Source organism: Oryzias latipes, chromosome 18 (genome assembly GCF_002234675.1).
Source record: "Oryzias latipes chromosome 18, ASM223467v1".
In the NCBI taxonomy this organism is placed as follows: Eukaryota; Metazoa; Chordata; class Actinopteri; order Beloniformes; family Adrianichthyidae; genus Oryzias; species Oryzias latipes.
In genome coordinates, this window is record NC_019876.2 from 21,131,161 (window position 1) to 21,146,392 (window position 15,232).

The window sequence follows — 15,232 nt, forward strand, 5'->3', positions numbered from 1 at the left end:
GTTACATATTATGACATTATTGTGCATGCCAAAAGCTGCTACACAGCCAAAATATTGACCGGTAAAAGAATGTTTGCACAATGCTTGAGGAAGAGATGTTGGTAAAAGTATAAAGTGTTCACAGCTCTCCAGCATTTGGATGTTTTAAACATCAGCAGATCTGTTTGTCTCCTGGTGGTTTGGTTCAGTTTCAGCTAAAATGATAAAAGGACGATTTTCATCATGAGTGAAAACATAGTTTATACAGAAGTGACAAGACAGATAAAAACACATTCAGACCAGACTGATGCAGTTCATAACACTGTCAAAGCTCCATGGTATTATGTTAGCAGGGTTGCAGGGACTGGCTAATAAATTTACAAAAGGGAGGAGCATGTGATCAACGGGGCTGTTAAAGTAACATAATTGATCTTATCTACAGATCTGGGTTTTGAACTACAACAGTTCTGCTTTTCTTTAGGCTGTCACGTTTGTGTGTTTGTAACGAGGGTTTTTTGTGAAAACACTCCCTCCTCCCTGATGAGCAGACTGCCATCAGGACGGGGCAGATCATCTTAGTTACATGCAGAATTGTAACTTCAAATTAGAATTTTGACAATTATAAAAATAACTGAATTTATTACACTGACACAAAGAATGTATGTTTTAACATCCTAGACAGCCCCACCATTTTTCACTAGAGAGGACTTTTATTTATTTATTTATTTATTTATTTATTTATTTATTTATTTATGTTGAACGTGAACTTGATTTCACTGAGAAATATTTAGTTTTTTCCAGTAAGTACTTTTTTTCTCTTTTCTCAGAAAGCACTGAGTGAATTAATCTCGTTTTTTCTTTTACTTAATGGGACAAATGTAGACCGCAGATGCAGAAAAACATCACTGCACCACTTTGTTCGATGCTTTTGCAAACAATTTAGGACTATATAAGAATGAAACCTCAAAAGTTCAGGTTAAGTTAGCTTATTCTACACTAATGATAAAAAAAACCTTGGCATTTTATGTAATAGCTGAACCATTATTAAGTACTCTTTTTCCAAAATGATTTTTTTCTTGGATTAAGATGACTGCATTACTTCACGTTGTACGCTTGCATTGACACCGCAAATGTTTTGTTATGTTTTTTTTACAGGGCACTGAAGAGATTTGGAAAATATGATATAAATTCTCCAATTTGGACAATCGTCCAATATTGTTAATTAAGTAACTTGTTAATAAGTTACTTCTTATTAACTATTGAGCTCGATTTCATAGAAGTTAAAATAAAAAGTTAGAGGTTTTCACAATAATATTTAAAATAATGTAAGTTAGAATTTTACTATGATGAAATAACTTTATTTCTGGTGCTTTGGTAACAAAAATGATATTAAAAAAAATTAATGTTTTTTTAAAACACAAATTATAATCATATTCAAATGATTTTAGCTTCAAATAGTCCAGGTTCTGTTATTTTTGTTAAATTAAAAAAGACAATGCACTTAATAAAAACATGAATTTAAAACGATCTAAAAAAGTTTAATCATTTCAATAAGTAAAACATCATAACTGCATGTAAAAAGCTTTCTTGAACAACGAAACGTTAAAATGTTTAGCTTAGAAATATTTCGAAATCTTTTAAAAACTGATAACAGATTTTTTTTTTCTTCTTGACGTAAATATAATTCCCAGTTCTCCTTTTAGATAAAGTATTTAACTAGGTGCTCTTAGAACACGAGAAGACTGATTTTCCCTTTCATTTTCTGGGACTTTTCTTTCAGAGTAAACCACATTTAATGAGGGCACTTTTAGAGCATAGATGAATGTTTAGAACACTTGGAGCTCTTTATGGTCAAATCACAGTCAGGCGTGACTGAAAAGGATTTCCTCCCACTGGTATACAATAATGGGCTGGCCACACCTCGTGTACCCAGATGGTAACTAACAGAAGACAGAAATGGAGCAGTGTGTCTGAACTGCTGGGACACAAACATCCTAACACAATCTGGAGAACAAAAAAAAGGCCAAAAACAACATTCTTCTCTTATTTACTGCATGTCGCTAGCAAAGGAAGTGTCTCACCTCTCACTCAGGCTGTAGTTCCTGCTGAGCTTGCTTGCCCCCAGTTGCTTGGAGTGATACATCTGTTAAGATTTAAAGATGGTTAAACACAATACTGCATAACAGAATAGAAAAAGCTTTGTTAGTCAGTTCTTTTATCCCTGTGTTTTAAAATAAAAAGGTTATTTAGAGTTATCAAATTTTTAAGGTCTTTCTTTCCAAGAAATATTCACGTGAACATCAGTTAGCCTTTTTGCATGAAGTTTCAAACAAATATTTGGGTTACTCATGTCAATAATGATGGGACAAAAAGGAGAAGCTGACACAATGTATGACATTCATAAAAAGGGTTCCACTTTCACAGAATCTCTTCAGTTTTGCAGGAAGGTTAGAACCCATTAGTTCATACTTTGACATCCTCCAAAGTGCTGGTCACCAACCATAAGCTCAATTTACATTCAATTCATAAATACAGTTAAAAAGTAAGGGGCTGGAAAAAGAAAATTATTGGTAGGTTCGGTTACTGTTTGAAATCTCTGACACAAGCCAAGCTGATTTGCAAAAAATAGCAGCATTAGCAGAACACTAGCCTTTTTTCCCCCCGAAAAGCAGGCTGAGTGGAAATCCTGACTAAGTTTAGGGGGTAAATACATAAATTCAGGCTAAATGGTTTCCCAAGGCTGGATAACTCCTATAGTCTCGGTTCATTGCCTCAGTAAATTAGTTATTGAAGCAGTGAATTCTATTTCATTGCAGAACAGCAATCGTTTTTCACTTTAAGTGCAACTTCAGTTCTTATGTTTTTGCAGCTTTTTAAAGCTGCTACAACTGTGCTATGGTCGTTTAAAGTGTCTCTATATATTGCTATGGCAACCTCTAAAGGGCACAGTTGATTGGCAAAAAGAATCTGTGCTCAAACTCAGTGTAAAAACCCATTTGGATTTATTCTTTCACAGACATGTTGGCTTTTTGTTGAACTCTGAACCTCACTGATGAAGGCTTTCTCCTGTTCTTATAGGTGTGATGTCTTAAGAGTTATCCTATTCAGAGTAGGTCCAGTTAACCCTGATTAGCCTTTCTGAAAAAAACAAAACTCAAATGCCCAGATGGGACAAAAACCATCAAATATTGGAATGTGCCAAAATGCAATATCAGTGATGATAACTATTATCGCCTAATTAGCCATTTATATATCTGCGTTACAAAGATTTTAATCTTAGACAAACTTGTAACCTAAAGCAGAATTAGTAAAGATTTTACATTCTGTTTTTTTTTTTTTTTTTTGCCCAAAAAGTTTAAATAAACCTCAAAGGGGCCTAACGTCTTTGACCTTTTCAAACTATTTATAACAAAGAAAAACAAAGACAGTCAAAGCATGCAGTTACCTCCGTGGGTGTGTAGCTCCTTGTTCTATACTTCTGACTAAATGATTGCTGAGATTCCATCGGCTGTTCCGGAGGGCTGACTAGATGAAAGGCTGATCGAAAGACATGATTCTGGGTTTGACAGCAGTGGGAAGTCTGTTGATTGGCATGGCAGTTGGGATGGTTGTGCATTTGTTGGAAGCCTTGGTTTCTTTCTGTCATGGCAAAATTAGTGCAACACTCGTGACACAAGACGAGCGGATAATCTTCATCTTTCTCCGTGGATTTGCCTCCTTCAAGCTCCTTCCCTCTTTGCTTGATATACGATTGAACGCGGCCTTTATCATCTTTCCCGCTTCCAAGCTCCGTCTGTTTTATCCTCAACCTTTGCCTATCATGCCCCTCTTGCTCCCTTTCCTGCTCAGTCTCCTTCAGCCTCCCACTGTCTTTTAGTAAATCCCTCTCAAATTTCTCCATCTCCCTTAATTTTAATTCCCTTTCTCTTGATTTTTCTTGTTCTCTGTCCATCTCGTTTTGTCTCTCTGTAATGGTACTTACTGACCGTCTTCTGAACTCTACACTGTTTTGAGACTGGATACTTTCTTGTAAAGGTCCTCCCTGATAAGAGAACTTCCTCTGTTTTGTACTGAGCTCCCCTGCATGGTTCTCTGAACGGTACATGTGCTTTTTCTGTCTGTGGATTGACATATTTGAGACACTGGGCATAGCTGTGCCTTTGCTTGTCTCCTCAAAAAATTTCATTCTGTCAGCAAATGGAAGGATGTCACATTCCTCCATTTGAAAATATGAAGGGGAGCCACTGCAGTAAGGGGTAAATGAAGACGTGAACGCACAAACTCCATGAATGGACCCCGTTACCCCTAGAACCCTCCCACCCGGGACTTCACATGGTCGATCTCCATCTGTTTGTGGCTGTAGTTTATGCTCGGGGGTCCAACGCCAACGACGAGCCTTCCCAACAGGAGCTATTTCTTCTACAACTCTGATGCCAACACCAAATCTTCGTGTATTTGGGTCTGCATTCTGGACCTGCCTGGGTGGGTTATTGTTCAGAGAAAAGGTTGTTGGCTGAGTTTGTAAAACATCACACCGTGATCCACTTGACATGTTTAAATTCTTGGGTGTAGCTGATGTTTGAGAAACTTGAGAAATTTGAGGTGAGACTAATGTTCCTTTGCTACTTTTTCTTTTGACAGAACCCTTTGGGTCTTCTTCCTCGTTAAGTTCTAAACCTTCCTCGTGGACAGTTTCTCCACTGCACGGTAACCTGTCTGATCCATGACTATGCTGAAGTTGAGCCTTCTTCCTCTGAATCTCATTGCGGAGGTTGGTAGCAAATCGTTCACTCCGCCGACGATTTTGACGATTGGTCCTTAGTGAGTCCGACTTGTTCACACATTCTGCTCTATCATCCTCTTTTTTTTCACTAGTTCTTCTCATGTCTGCGTCCACTGCCTCCTTTACTAAATTATCCACACTGGCAGCACCACCAATAGGAAGAAATTTACTGTTCACCAGAAGGACAGGGCTTAGACCCTCCTGAGATATTGATCTAATGGGATCATCTGGTACACTAGCAGAACGATTTAAAGGCATCTGATGGTGGCCATGGGGAAGGGAACTTACATTGACATTCACAACCCCCTGCCTCTCACTTAAATTCTTGGAATCTTCTTCTGAGAACAAAGATTCTGGACTTGAACGTTGGCTACTTCCCACTTGGTTTGATTTTAGAAAACTGCTGTGGAAAGTTCCCTTGTCCTCTGTTTTTGGGTGGGGTACTGACAAATTGAACTGCTGGCTGCCACAGAGAGATGATGAGTATTCAAAAATCTCTGATGGGTTTTGGGGCGCTAAAGAACAGCTGTTTGTGTTAAGCTCCAATAACTGAAGTTGTGCTGCCAGAAGCTTCCCAGGGGCACTGTGTCTGTGGAGCAATGTAGAAGACTTCTTTGTCTGGTGACGGATGACAAAAGACTGCTCATGGTCATCCAGTTCAGATGACAAGGAAGTGGAGCCAGGAATGATAATTGGTTCTTTGGAGGGAGACGAGGCTTCCAAGAGGAGATCTACATTGCTATCCGTCTCAGAATCGTTACAAGAGTCACATCTTAGTTCTTTACAGTGTTGTGTATGTGTCTGGATAAAATCAGAGTCCACAGTCTCATCTTCAGAATGTTTGTGTTTTTTGTCTTCTGTAACTGGAACGCTTTCAATCCTCCATTTAGTGTTCAGAGAAGAGTTACTTCCCTCCTCATGTGATGGACAGACATTGTCACTAAGAGCTAAAGTGTGCTCTTCGCTGACGGTAGGACGACTCCGAGTTGCTCTAAAACTGTCCTTTCTGGTCGGGGGCTGAGGGGGGGTTATCTTTTTATTACCTACAGTTTCTTCAATATGGAAAATATCTAAATCCAGCTCCCTCAACTGCTTCTCACAAAGGCAGGAAAAAGGCCTATCTTTTTCTTCATTGGGCCTTGGTCTTGGCCTGGTCAAAGATCTGGACTTTTGAACAGACAGATTAGCCTCACTTAGGCTATTGCCAGATGTTCTGCCCAGGGCTAAGGTATCACAAGGGTAGTCTTGATAAGTGGGCTCAAAGCTCTGAAGCAGATTATTCATGGAATTGGCTTCACCAGGCTTTAGTGGTACAGTGGCGTAGTCAGACATGTTTGAGCTGGCGGAGAAAGAGCTATAGGCAGAGTCCCGTTTGTTGCTGAATAGGGTGGAGTCAACAGGTGGAGTCAAGGAATTAGAATATGATTGTATAGGAAGTGTTGGTGTGTCCAAGCTCTCTACAGAGCCGAGAGAGCTGCCTCTGTCTGTGGAGGAGTTTGGTCTGGACAACAGAGCCCACTGTATGGGCAAATCACTGTGGAGAGGAAAGGATAAAGAAAATCAATTCAAACATTTAAACATAAAACTATTAACATGCTTGATATATTTTACCAAATAAAATTCCAGCTGTAATTTAAACTGAACTGAAAAACTAAATAAAAAAGTTCTTTGTTCTGGTTGGTTGGATTATGACAGCAGCACATATTGAAAAACAAAGCCAGAGTATTCAAAGATACAGTACATACCAAAAGTTTGGACACACCTTCTCATTCAAAGAGTTTTCTTTCTTTTCATGACAATGAAAATTGTAGATTCAAAACTGTGAATTAATACATGTTGAATTATATACATAACAAAAAAGTGTGAAACAACTGAAAATATGTCATATTATAGGTTCTTCATTGTAGCCACATTTTGCTTTGATTACTGCTTTGCACACTCTTGTCATTCTCTTGATGAGCTTCAAGAGGTAGTCCCCTGAAATGTTTTTCACTTCACGGTTGTGCCCTGTCAGGTTTAATAAGTGTGATGTCTTGCCTCATAAATGGGGTTGGGAACATCAGTTGTGTTGTGCAGAAGCCAGGTGGATACACAGATGATAGACCTACTGGAATAGTCTGTTAGAATTTGCATTATGGCAAGAAAAAGTACAGAAAAACAAGTGGCCATCATTACTTGAAGAAATGAAGGTCAGTCAGTCCGAAAATTGGGAAAACTTTGAAAGTGTCCCCAAGTGCAGTCACAAAAACCATCAAGCGTTACAAAGAAACTGGCTCACATGTGGACCGCCCCAGGAAAGGAAGACCAAGAGTCACCTCTGCTGCAGAGGATAAGTTCATCCGAGTCGCCGGCCTCAGAAATCGCTGGTTAACAGCAGCTCAGATTAGAGACCAGGTCAATGGCACACAGAGTTCAAGCAGCAGACACATCTCTACAACAACTGTTAAAAGGAGACTGTGTGAATCAGGCCTTCGTGGTAGAATATCTGCTAGGAAACCACTGCTAAAGAAAGGCAACAAGCAGAAGGGACTAGTTTGGGTTAAAGAACACAAGGAATGAACATTAGACCATTGGAAAATCTGTGCTTTGGTCTGATGAGTCCAAATTTGAGATTTATGGTTCCAACCACCGTGTCTTTGTGCGATGCAGAAAAGGTGAACAGATGGACTCTACATGCCTGGTTCCCACTGTAAAGCATGGAGGAGAAGGTGTGATGGTGTGGAGGTGGTTTGCTGGTGACACTATTGGGGATTTATTCAAAATTGAAGGCATACTGAACCAGCATGGCTACCACAACATCTTGCAGCGGCATGCTATTCCATCCAGTTTGTGTTAGTTGTACCAACAGGACCATGACCCCAAACACACCTCCAGGCTGTGTAAGGGCTATTTGACCAAGAAAGAGAGTGATGGGGTGCTGCGCCAGATGACCTGGCCTCCACAGTTACCGGACCTGAACCCAATCGAGATGGTCTGGGGTGAGCTGGACCGCAGAGTGAATGCAAGAGGGCCAACAAGTGCTAAGCATCTCTGGGAAGTCCTTCAAGACTGTTGGAAGACCATTTCAGGGGACTACCTCTTGAAGCTCATCAAGAGAATGCCAAGAGTGTGCAAAGCAGTGATCAAAGCAAAAGTTGGGTACCTTGAAGAACCTAGAATATGACATATTTTCAGTTGTTTCACACTTTATTTGTTATGTATATGATACCACATCTGATAATTCATAGTTTTGATGCCTTCAGCGTGAATCTACAATTTTCATTGTCATGAAAATAAAGAAAACTCTTTGAATGAGAAGGTGTGTCCAAACTTTTGGTATGTAATGTATATACACAATCCAATATTCTGTTTAATCAATGTGAAATATATTCCTGGTAAATAGATTTACAAATATATGTCAAGCAATATAGCCTACAACAGAAACATATGGATTAATTAACTTTCTATTAGATGGAACATTTCAACTGCACACTAATACTTTTTTAAAAATAAAACTGAGCCAAAGATTCAGATCGGTTTAGTATCTTTACAAAAAGGCACAGCTGAATAAATTTCAAAGTTTTTGTTTTAAAATGAAATCCACACAATAAATTCGGAAACCTATTTAAGATGTTGAGAATATTCTACTCCATAACTGCCCCGGTCACACATGTATTTGTAAAACTAGCCAGTTTTCAGAGGTTAGCTTACATACACACAGTCATTCGCATTCAGACAAGTCAATTCACAGACATAGTTGGTAAAGAGGAAAATATGACAGAGATTAAGAAGAGGTAAGATCAGAAAGAATAGCTTCAGCAAACGTAACTGTTGTGACTTAAAGTGAATGGGAAATAGGCCTGCACAATATTTCACAAATTATCTGTATCGCGATATCAAGCTATGCAATACGCATATCGCAAGGGATGGCAAAAATTGCATTAAATGGTTACCTTAAATGTGCTAAAAGAATCTTATGGCAGCTTGAAGGATTTAACGAATCAAATGAATCCATTTATGCATTTGAACAATTGGATGGAGCCCTTTTATTTTAGATGCTTGCTTCCTATGTAGACCAGGGTCATTTGGAGTATAATTTAAGTTATGTTGACTCTTGTTTAAATTAAACAGTTGCAGTGAAATGGAATTGATGTTTTTTGTTGTTTTGCTATTTGACCATGTATTGCAAGTTATATTTTCATCGCAATATTGATCACTATCGCAAATTGTGAGTTTTCCTCATATCGTGCAGCTCTAGTCTCTAGCAACAGTCCTTGATAAAAATGTGGTAGTGAAACAACATCACAAGCCACTACATATTCCAGATAACGAGAGGTGTGGAGGGTACCCCCCCCCCCCCATCTACTTTCCAAAAGAACTTTTATCAGTAAAATCAACCCCTCAAAGATCCTGCCTATGGGAGGCAGTGTCACAGAGATCCGTACAAGCCAAAACAAACTCCCAGCCACATCTTATCACTGTGGTAAACATACAAGCTGTGTCAATAGTACAAACACACTATTAGTTACAAGTTAAAAATGCAACACTACAGATCAAAGTCACTGTCAAGGTAGTACTTTAACTAAGTCACTTTCACCAACAATAACATCTGCCTCCCATTATTCAGCCTCCCAAATAAGACATCCTACGGCTACGTCTGGTATAGAGACCAAACAACACCGGTTCAAGCACAATACCAGCTCAGTTCTACAGCTCCAGCTTTTTCAGTATTTCAGCCATCTCTGAGATAACATCTGTATGCCAAAAGTCTTATTCTGTGTTTCAGCCAACGATGATATTGAGTGATGCTGAGCCGTGCACTCCAATGCTGAAAAAAGTCTGAAGCCATGCCTAACTGTGCATGTAGTACTAAATATAATCCAATGGCAGCTCCACAGCTTGTGCACCAGTTCCCCACATGCTGTTCCTGCTTACCCGAATAACTAGTCTTTGACTGTTGTTACTTCTCAGCAATGTTCTGGTTGCATGGTTATCAGCTGGGTCCAAAATCAAATTCTACAAAGTCCCTCTTTTCTTCACGTGGGTGTGCTCTGATTTACAGAGGTTTACATTTAAATGCAAGCACTGACTTCTTGTTTTAGCATGATCTTTTTAAAGTTGTAAAACCGATGTTATGTATTTCCGAGCGCTAGCAGCTCCACGCTAATGTAGCTGACCGGCAACTACTGATGATATCATTGAGTGAGAGTGAGGTCCGTATTAGAAGAGACTATTTTTCCATTACTCTCCGTTTGGAGGGCTAAATGTAGGTATAGGGAGAAGGCGAAGAGGTAGGAGAAAAATTTGTTTTCGGCTTAGTCATCCAAACCGATGGACTGAATGTCCAGACTTTCTTTGTTTTTTACCATATACATGGCCTTAGTGTTCAGACTCAATCAGTGAAGCTTGGAGTTCAAACTGCACATATTTTACAGCCTAACACAAACTTGCCCTCCAGGTCCAATGGTTGACTTCACACAGCTTAACAGCTGACCTGTTACAAGCTTTGTCTCAGTTGCTACATGCGGCAGCTCCACTGACAATAGATACAAACTATAAATACAAACTGGACAAAACTGCACCCCCCCTTGCGTTCCAAGTAGAAAGTATCTCCTGGCTCCTGGGACCCAAAATCCCATAGACTTCTATTGGGACATAAACAGTTGTCACTCAGTCGTTCTATTGGTCAGAATAACCACTCTTTCTCTGAAATCTTTTTCTTATAATCTTCTTGCTAATCCTACATTTTTTTGATGTTTTTTTTTTTATCTATCGCAACTTATTTAAGTTATAAACTGACCAATCAGATGCCTCAGTAAAAGCATGTGTTGCCTGCTGGCCCTCACCTCAAACGTTTGAGTGAAGAATTTTCCTGAGCCAATTTCAGTGGAAGGGGTTTGGACTTCGAATAAGCTTACTCTTGATTGGCGACAGAAGCTGGCCAAGAAACGCTGACTCAGACCAACTCAGACCAATCACTGTTAACTGGCTCAAAATGGCGGCATCCGTATTGCAGAAAAATGGTGACTGCATTAGCTTTGTTTTGCTGAACGTCACACCCGGCTGTGTCCATCTCTATATATGTTCTATAAAGCTCCTGACCAATCAGCACTTCCTCTATGATCTCCATCAGGCCAAGAATCAGCAGAAAGTTTTACCAAAAAAAGTTTAGAACCCCTAAAATTGGTAATCCTGTATTTGTTGGTATCAAGAATCTTGACCCTTACACCTTGTTGTCCTTGGTCCCAGCCATTTGGTACCAAGGCTCTTGATTAAGGACGAGGACAAAGTCCAGGTTTTGCAGAGCTCCGTCAGTGGTACTGTTTTAAAGGGGAAGATAGGCTCTCAAAAAGTATAATTGAACCCGGAAAAAGAGCAGCAAAACAGCCTTTGGTTTGCATGATGGACGATTTTCTTTTATAAATATAAAATCTAATTGCTAGGATTAACAACAATACCTTAACAAGAAATAATTATTTGTCAGTGAACTGGTATTGCCAAGTGGCGAGTGAAGAAAACCTCCCTATTTTGCCCTGAATTACAAAGACTGACTTCCCAGAGATTGGAAAAATTCAATCTACATTTTTGAACCTCCACATGGACACAAAGATGACTCCCTGACTGAGAACAGAGAACCACTGAATTTTGCATCGCAGGTAAACACTGGACTTTACCACTACATCACCTGCTAATACTTCCTGAAAGTTCTTATAGTATATTTCCAGGGATCTGATAGTAGTCAAAAATGTACTTCTCAGAAGAGCATACCAATATCAGACGTTTATTGCAGTTTAGTTGCCTGACCTTTAAGTGAGCTTGGATGTTTCTAAATTCAAATATCTTTTTTCCATTTGTCTTATGGAGGTTTTGTCTGTCACAAAATCATCAAACTGCAATTAAACCCAGTGACTTGTAGGCAAGAAAGGCAGGTGAGGCACAGCCTTGTTTGCAAGTACGATTAGTTTTTTCTGTGTAGATCTTCAACGTTTCTTTGGTCAAAAAAAAAAAAAAAATTCCTGTTCAAATACACGAGATAGCATAATGGGAGGCACCGGCAGCTCGTACTTCCCCTGACTTGAGCTGTGGCTGACGTGTGTGCTTTACTAATTTTAACATTCTCCAATTTTATTAATTTTCACTTTTTAAAAATGATTTTTAAGAGACTTCATGAACTGGCACGTAAACCTTTAAGGACTTTTACTTTTACAGTGGTATGAGAAACTTTGGGCACCCCTGATAATTTTCAAGATTTTTCTTCATAAATTATTGGTTATTCGGATCATCAATTTCAGTTAAATATATCATACATCAGATGAACACAGTGATATTTGAGAAGTAAAATGAAGTTTATTGGATTGAAAGAAACTGTGCAATTATTACTTAAACGAAAATAGGCAGGCGCATAAATTTGGGCACCCCTGTTGTTTTATTGATTTGACTACCTTTAGCAATAATTATTGGAACATAAAATTTGTTTTACAAGCTCATTGACCCTTGACCTACATACACATGTCAAGCCAATCATGAGAAGAGGCATCTAAGGTGGCCAAGAGCAAATTTTTCTCTTCTTTGCATCTTCTCTGAAGAATGTCAACATGGGAACCTCAGAACAGCTGTCAGATGACCGGAAAACAAAGATTGTTCAACATCATAGTTTAGGAGAAGGATACAAAAAGCTTGCTAAAAGATTTCAGCTGTCAATTTCCACTGTGAGGAATTTGGGTGAGAAAATGAAAGACCACGGGCACAGTTCAAGCAAAGGCCTGGAGTGGCCGGCCCAGAAAAATCTCAGATAGGCCATGGCGAAGGATGGTGAGAACAATCCAACTCAACCCACAGAGCAGCTCCAAAGACCTACAACGTGATCTGGCTGCAGATGGTGTCACCGTGCATCGTTCAACCATTCAGCGCACTTTGCACAAGGAGATGCTGTATGGAAGAGTAATGCGGAAGAAGCCTGTTCTGCACGCATGCCACAAACAGAGTGGCTTGAGGTATGCTAAAGCACATTTGGATAAGCCAGCTTCATTTTGAAATAAGGTGCTGTGGACTGACTGATGAAACTAAAATGCAGTTATTTGGACATAACAAGGGGCGGTATGCTTGGCGAACAAAGAACACAGCATTCCAAGACAAACATTTCCTACCCACAGAAAATTTTGATGGCGGTTCCATCATGCTTTGGGGCTGTGTGGCCAGTGCAGGTACTGGAAATCTGTCAAAGTTGAAGGTCGCATGGATTCTAGTCAGTATCAGCAGATTCTTACAAACAATGTTCACGAATCAGTGACAAAGTTGAAGTTGTGCCGGGTCTGGACACTTCAACAAGACAATGACCCTAAACACTGCTCTAATTCTACAAAGGCATTTATGCAGAGGAACAAGTACAATGTTCTGGAATGGGCATCTTAATCCCTAGACCTGAATATTATTGAAAATCTGTGGTGTGATTTAAAGCGGGCTATCCATGCTCGGAAGCCATCAAATCTGACTGAACTGGAGATATTTTGCAAAGAGGAATGGTCCCAAATACCTTCAACCAGAATCCAGGCCCTAATTGGAAGCTACAGGAAGCGATTGGAGGCTGTCATTTATGCAAAAGGAGGATCTACTAAATGTTGATGTCATGTTTCTGTTGGGGTGCCCAAATTTACGCACCTGCCTATTTTTGTTTAAGTAATTATTGCACGGTTTCTTTAAGTCCAATAAACTTCATTTCACTTCGCAAATATCACTGCGTTCATCTGCTATATGATATATTTAACTGAAATTGATGATCCAAACAAACAATGATTTATGATGAAAAATCTTGAAAATTATCAGGGGTGCTGACACTTTCTCATACCACTGTAGCTGGAGAGTTGGAGTAAATCCACCAGAGCAGTCACAAGTGTGCAAGGTACCATTCCACAAAACCGTGTTTGCTCAATCTGCTCTTTCTATCAAAGGAACAGGACTCTGGAATTCACTTCCTGTGGATCTGAACTCTGAGACCAGTTTTAGCCTTCTTTTGAAAACAAACTAAGTCCTAGTGTTCCCAGCAGTAGCACTGCACATGTTTGATGAGGTTAAAATAATCTGTGTTTTATCCCTCTGATGTGTCTCTATGTTTAAAACTCTTTTATATCATTCTCTTAAATGAACTACAGTGTTCCACCGCTTATTCGCATTTCAATATATGCAGCTTCACGTATTCGCAGATTTTCTTTTCTCACGCGATTCCTCTGATTCATCATAAAAACTTAGACAAGTCAAGACGCTTGTATGAGACTTTTGCATTCGAAGGAGATGCTGCGGGAATTTCTGAGGAAAGGAGGGAAAATGAAGAACACGCCGGCTCTTCGGCTTCCTTGCCGGCTCCTGAAGAATATTTCACAGCAAGCAAAAGCTGGTTCTGCCGGTTCCTAAATCACTACTAAACAAAGTTTGTGCCCCTACGTGGAGAAATGGCATTAGCTGACTCGGAAGCTGCTGAAGATGATAATCGCAGAGAATAATTATCATCCGGATGAATGAATGATGGACAAAACTGGCCTCTTCTGGAAGAAGATGCCCGCGCGCACTTAATTGTTGAAGGAGGAAGCACGGTCTCCTGGTTTTTAGGCACAGAGAGACAGAGTGACACTCTTAATGTGAGTTATAAAATACAATCTATTGCTCTGAATTAAAAAAATCTTTATATGTTGAGCAATATTCCAATGTTCTTATACAGTGCCTTGCAAAAGTATTCGGACCCCTTGAACTTTTCAACCTTTTGCCACATTTCAAGCTGAAAACAAAGATATAAAACTGTAATTCTTTTGTTAAGAATCAACAACAACTGAAACACAATCATGTATTGGATATTTCAAACCTTTTTAACAAATAAAAAAACAAAAAAACTGGGCATACAAAATTATTCAGCCCCCTTAAGTTAAAACTCTGGTGCGCCACCTTTGGCTGTGATTACAGCTGTAAGTTGCTTGGGGTATGTCTCTATCAGTTTTGCACATCGAGAGACTGAAATGTTTGCCCATTCTTCCTTGCTAAACAGCTCGAGCTCAGTGAGGTTGGACGGAGAGCTTTTGTGAACAGCACTTTTCAGTTCTTTCCACAGATTTTCCATTGGATTCAGGTCTGGACTTTGACTTGGCCATTCTACCACCTGGATATGTTTATTTGTGAACCATTCCATTGTAGATTTTTCTTTATGTTTTGGATCATTGACTTGTTGGAAAACAAATCTCCGTCTTTTGCAGACTCCATCAGGTTTTCTTCTGGAATGGTCCTGTATTTGGCTCCACCCATCTCCCCATCAATTCTAACCATCCTCTCTGTCGCTGCTGAAGAAAAACAGGCCCAAACCATGATGCTGCCAATACCATAATTGACCGTGGGGATGGTGTTCAGGGTGATGAGCTGTGTTGCTTTTACACCAAACATAATTTTTTGCATTGTTGCCAAAAATTTTGATTTTGGTTTCATCTGACCAGAGCACCTTCACAAAAAATT

The 15,232-nt window shown here is 39.5% G+C and overlaps 1 protein-coding gene across 2 annotated transcripts in view; it reads right to left on the reverse strand.

Moving 5' to 3' along the window:
• Nucleotides 1–15,232, reverse strand: part of shroom4 (shroom family member 4) — a 62,835-nt gene that overhangs the window by 8,845 nt on the left and 38,758 nt on the right. For both annotated transcript variants that reach the window (XM_011487645.3, XM_011487646.3), the window contains 2 exons: nt 3,425–6,296; nt 2,061–2,122 (listed from right to left, as the gene is read on the reverse strand). In XM_011487645.3, coding sequence (XP_011485947.1) covers nt 2,061–2,122; nt 3,425–6,296 — 2,934 coding nt within the window. The remainder of the gene's footprint in view (nt 1–2,060; nt 2,123–3,424; nt 6,297–15,232) is intronic.